The sequence below is a fragment of the Octopus bimaculoides genome, chromosome 12 (genome assembly GCF_001194135.2).
Source record: "Octopus bimaculoides isolate UCB-OBI-ISO-001 chromosome 12, ASM119413v2, whole genome shotgun sequence".
Lineage (NCBI taxonomy): Eukaryota > Metazoa > Mollusca > Cephalopoda > Octopoda > Octopodidae > Octopus > Octopus bimaculoides.
In genome coordinates this window covers 64,691,692-64,693,811 of record NC_068992.1, presented here as the reverse complement: position 1 = coordinate 64,693,811, position 2,120 = coordinate 64,691,692, and the positions used below count along the sequence as shown (strand labels likewise).

General features: G+C 34.9%; 1 protein-coding gene across 1 annotated transcript in view; it reads left to right on the top strand.

Moving 5' to 3' along the window:
- LOC106884469 (uncharacterized) overlaps positions 1–1,606 on the top strand; it is a 13,351-nt gene extending 11,745 nt beyond the window's left edge. The window contains exon 11 of the mRNA XM_014935870.2: positions 1,539–1,606. Within this exon, the coding sequence (XP_014791356.1) occupies positions 1,539–1,606 (68 nt within the window). The remainder of the gene's footprint in view (positions 1–1,538) is intronic.
- Positions 1,607–2,120: the final 514 nt, after the last annotated feature.

Genomic DNA, 2,120 nt, shown 5'->3' with positions numbered 1-2,120 from the left:
AGCTATGGATGTTAGCTAATGCCTCTCAGACAAGATTTTTATAACAGTAAGGAATCTTTTATTGAAATTCAAGTCTAAATTTGATTGACAGTTTAATAACTGTACCAAGAATGTATGAATGAGTTTAACACTAATCTTATAATATTTCTATCCAAAAAATCTTCTTTGTTCAAATCTACTTTGAAAATAATGAAGAATTTAGCGAAATAAATTTGTCATTATGAACTTTGAAAATCATATTGAAATTTTTCCAAGTCATGTAATAATTCTGTGATAGAAAACAAGTGAATGATAGGAGAAGGCCTTACAGTTTTCTCCTTCTTTTTTTAGAGACTTCCTCATTTCCCTCCAAATGAATGTAAGCAAAGTTTGTACATTTTCTCATGGTATTGTGTCATAGTGCAATGAAGAGGTCTAATAAGAACGGAACATATCTAGAGTTATCACCCAAACTTACCCGACTCTTTTCCTATGGCATTTCTCCAATTTTTTTGTCCATTTTATTCTTGCAATTGTCTCTCTCAATTTTGACAGCATTTATCATAAAACTAATTAATTTTTTTAATCACATTAGTAATTTTGAATGATGATCGATTTGGTTTTGACTATTACATTAAATATCTTAGCTTTCAGTTAACTATATGAGGAGGTACCCAAAAGAAACCGGAAATACTCTCTGTAGGACAAATTCATTGTAATTCAGGCTTCTGTCACTACAAGTCACTTGATGTGATCCTCAGGCATCAGTCTGCCAAATGGTGTCATTGAGTGAGGTCTTACTGCACTGTGGTGCATCTTTGTTTTGCAGTGCTTCTCTCCTATTCATCGATTTCTACTGGGGAAAACGGCAGCCAAAACTGTTGTCATGCTTAAAACAGCTTACAAGGACACTGCCATGAGCAAAACATAAGTTTACAAGTGGTTTCCATGCTTTAAGAATGGTCACTTGTCACTTGAAGAGCAACCTTGTTCACGGTGACTGTCAACCTCTTGAATGAATGAGAACATCCCTGAAAATTCATGAACTGATCTTAGAGGACAGGCACCAAACAAGTGACAAACTTTTTGATATAACTGGTGTGTTCTGAAGCTGCTGTCAACAAATTTTGAGTGAGGAATTAAGAATGAAAAGAGTTGCAGCAAACTTTGTGCCTCACTTGCTCAGAGAAGATCAAAAGAAGTCACAACTGAATGAATGTCATCAACTGAAAGAAAAGTTGCAAGTTGATCTGGACCTTTTTCCAAAGTTCATCACTGGTGATGAAAGCTGGTGCTACAGAATTTTGCAGATGCGGAAGAGGTGAAGAAAAAAACGACAGAGGTATTAAAAGGCTTCACTTTAGAAGAGTTCCAGGACTGCGTCTGGACTGGTGCATTGCTTGAAATGGAAAATTACCTTGAGGGTGATAAAAATGTAAACATGTAAAACTAAGTGAATAAAATAATATTGCAAAGTTCCGGTTTCTTTTGGGTACCCTTTCTACCCCCTCGTATATAAAATAATGTTTGACTGAGTGTCTTATTCTTTTCTTCTTTAGTTATTGGCCTACTTGTTGTCATCATATTAGTCTTGATCGCCACCATCGTCATGTGCTGTATCAGGTAAAAACTTATATATTATTTATTTTTACTCTCATATTATTTCCTTTGTGTGTGTTTGTGTGTTAAACTGTATTCTTATATGTGTTTGTTAAAAATATAATAAAGAGAACATTACCAAAGTGTTTGTATGTGTGGATATATGTGATATTCTCCTACCCCCTTGTGACAAACAAAGGTAGTATTTACCTGAACTTTGCCCCGCCTATTCTTATTCTAGCCGGTAGGCTTTCAGAACATCCTCCTTCATTGCTAATTTGGGTACCTAGGTAACAGATGTTATCTACTGCATCTAAGAATTCCCCAGACATTTGAGGAAGCCTCTTCTGTACACACGCACAAACTCACCCTCGCCCATATGTATGTGTGTATATATATATATATATATATATATATATATTTTACATACAAAAATAAGAGGGATGACCAGCAAAAGTGGACTCCTATATGCTAGAAATAGATGCCGAATCATCTAACCATGAAAAAAATATATGTTCTCAGTAAAAATTCAGCGACACAAC